General features: G+C 61.4%; 1 protein-coding gene across 1 annotated transcript in view; it reads left to right on the top strand.

Annotated features, from left to right (window-relative positions):
• MNEG_4420 (hypothetical protein) overlaps nucleotides 1–2,741 on the top strand; it is a gene marked incomplete at both ends in the record, with an annotated part of 7,492 nt that overhangs the window by 2,578 nt on the left and 2,173 nt on the right. Inside the window, 6 exons of the mRNA XM_014047103.1 lie at nucleotides 75–302; nucleotides 620–688; nucleotides 1,012–1,147; nucleotides 1,374–1,459; nucleotides 1,701–1,786; nucleotides 2,468–2,474. Of these exons, the coding sequence (XP_013902557.1) occupies nucleotides 75–302; nucleotides 620–688; nucleotides 1,012–1,147; nucleotides 1,374–1,459; nucleotides 1,701–1,786; nucleotides 2,468–2,474 (612 nt within the window). The remainder of the gene's footprint in view (nucleotides 1–74; nucleotides 303–619; nucleotides 689–1,011; nucleotides 1,148–1,373; nucleotides 1,460–1,700; nucleotides 1,787–2,467; nucleotides 2,475–2,741) is intronic.

Raw genomic sequence — 2,741 nt, 5'->3', positions numbered from 1 at the left:
CCGTGGCCGTGGCCTCCGCCGCCGCTCACTCTGCTGCGCCCGTCGCGGCGGCCGGGCGCGCACTGCTGCTGCAGGCGGCACGGGCTTTCTCGTCCTCTGGCCCTGCGCTGTCTGATGACCTGCACTCGCTGATCAAGCGCGAGCTGCAGCACGAGCAGACCACTTACGAGCAGCCGGAGCCGCTGGCCAAGGGGCCCCCAGCTCCATTCACTGTCAGCGGCGCACCTGGGGACGGCACGGTGACGCTCAAGCGTGACTACAAGGGCGAGACGATCTCCGTTGATGCTGCCGTAAATCTGCAGGTTGGTGGGCTGGCCGGCCAAGCCAGGTGGTGGCTCAGCATGGGTTGTGCGCGACGATTTGAGGCGGCGGCAAGGGGTGCTTAGCCGCTGTGTTGTTGCCATTGCTGCACTGACCCCCTCCGCCCACGCAGTTGTTGGTTTTGCCGATATGATGCGCAAAGCTACTGGCAGCCGGTACGGAGCTGCTGTTATTGTTCTATTGCAAGCCACAATTGAGGGCAGGCCGGGTCAGTGGCAGGGTCTCATCTCCGTACTCGGCGCCCCGCTCGGTCACACTCTCGACTCGCCCTGCTGGGCGCACCTGTGACTGATTGCAGGAGGGCGTGCCGCAGGAGTTGGAGGAGGGGGAGGAGGACGAGGGCGACGAGGGCGAGCTCGGCTCGGAGGTGCGCGCGCGTGGGTTGTTGTGGGTCGCTGTGGTGCCGACTTCTGGGGAGATGAAGCTTCTGGAGGAGACGCAGCGGAAGGGCGATTCTCGCAATGTACGCCGGCAGCGATTGTCCGCCCAGCGACCCCCAGGCGGCTGGCTCATTGCTGAGCTGGGAGTGAATGCGGATTATTTGTTTTCCGCAGGCTGCCATGGGCCCTGCCCGCCTGCCGCGCCTGCCGCGCCTGCCTGCCACCTGCACGCTGCAACAAACCCCTTCCAAAAAACCCTATGCATGTGGCCATGCGCGCTCAGCCGCTCGCTCATCCCATGCGTGCGCAGGTCGTCTTCAACGTGACTGTCACCAAGGGCGAGTCATCCCTGGTATTTGAGTGCGTCAGCGACGGCACCTACCTGGATGTGCGGCACGTATCGCATGAACCGGCGAGCGGCCCGGAATCCGCGACCGCATACACGGGTGCGCAGGGATCGCTGAACCGCCGCTGCGCATGGGCCGCCGCCGCCACCAGAGCCGCCGCCGGCCCATCTGCCGTGCCTGCTGCTGACGTGCAGGCGTCATGGTCGGGACTTGCACCGCGTCGCCGCGCCGGCGCCCTTTCTAACTGCCCATAACCGCCTGTCACCTACCCTACAGTCCCTCATCTGACCCCTCTGAGCACCTGCAACCCCTCTCAACCCCCCAGGTCCGGCGTACGACGAGCTCCCTGTGCCGCTGCAGGAAGCGTTTGGGTCTTACCTGGAGGAGCGCGGCATCAACGAGGACCTGGGGGTGAGGCCTTGGGGACAGGGGAACCAGGGTGGGTGTGTGCATGCGTACTGTGTGTGTGTGTGGGGGGGGAGAGATGAGAGGGAACAATCAAGGCTCTCGTGCTGGTCCTGCTGGGTTGACGTGGTGATCAAGGTCGTGGGTGAGAAGCGCTGCAGGGAGATCTTGGGGGCTGGGGTTTTGTCTTGACTTGTATCCCGACCTCCCCCTCACCCCTCCGACCACCCTGCCCAACCACCAACAGGAGTACCTGCGCCACGCCGTGTATGACAAGGAGCAGCGCGAGTATATCGGCTGGCTGGAGCGCGTCAAATCGTTCCTGGGGGCCAAGTGAGGCCTGGCTGTTGGGGGTGGCATACGCTTTGAGTTGCGGCTTGTACCTGCCTGGGGTCAGCCAGGCAGCTTCTCGGGTTGAGCGCAGCCTTGGCTGGCGTTGTTAGAGTATCAGTTGAGTGAAGTTTACGACGCCGCTGCCGTCACGTGCGGGCGCAATGCCTGCTAGGGATGGGTGTGGTGTGTAATATGCTGTCCACCAGCTCCGTCGAGCACGTTGCTGCAGCATGCGCTCACATTTACGGTCTACAACACCAGCTATGAAATGGCAGCAATTCGCAACAAGCAAACCAACAAGGTTACAAAGACAGATACAAGACGTACGCATGGTTGACAAAAAAACGGTTTGCCAAACAAGACCAAGGCGAAAAATTAAGTTGTGCGGTGGATGGGAAGATGAACGTGACAGGGCGGTATGCTGTGCGTGCTACCTGCAGCGCAGTGTTGATATGAACACTGCAGTATCCCCCGGCTGAAGCTCTGAATCCAGCATGCTGCTGCGGCGTCAAGAGGCAATGTATCAGCGGGGGCGACAGCACTGTGTGCCTGTGACCGTGGCGGTTGTATGGTCACTGCAAACATGAATGGGAAAGCGATGGTGGAATTCGCTGCCACTGTCAGAAACTTGAGCGAGGGCGGCGGTGGGATCAGTCATTTTTGCGACGTGCGCCAGGCCAGGTGCAAGGTGCGATCATGGTGTCATCCTGGGCCGACGGTGGTGCAATTTTGCTGATTACTCTTCTTTGCGATTACAAAGCAGCCGCACCTGGCGGCGGGCAGCAGGACGCAGCAACGCTCCCAAGGGAAGAAAGCCATGTGCCCACATGCAAGCAACCACACAAGCAAGCACGCGTAGCAGACCGTCATTTTAATACAAGCGACATACTGGGGTATGCTTTCTTACCCAGTGTGTGCTTGGTGTATTGCATCCTCTGTTCTCACCTTGTGTGGG

This window comes from Monoraphidium neglectum (assembly GCF_000611645.1).
Source record: "Monoraphidium neglectum strain SAG 48.87 unplaced genomic scaffold scaffold00613, whole genome shotgun sequence".
NCBI classification, from domain to species: domain Eukaryota; kingdom Viridiplantae; phylum Chlorophyta; class Chlorophyceae; order Sphaeropleales; family Selenastraceae; genus Monoraphidium; species Monoraphidium neglectum.
This window is presented reverse-complemented; position numbering and strand designations above follow the sequence as displayed.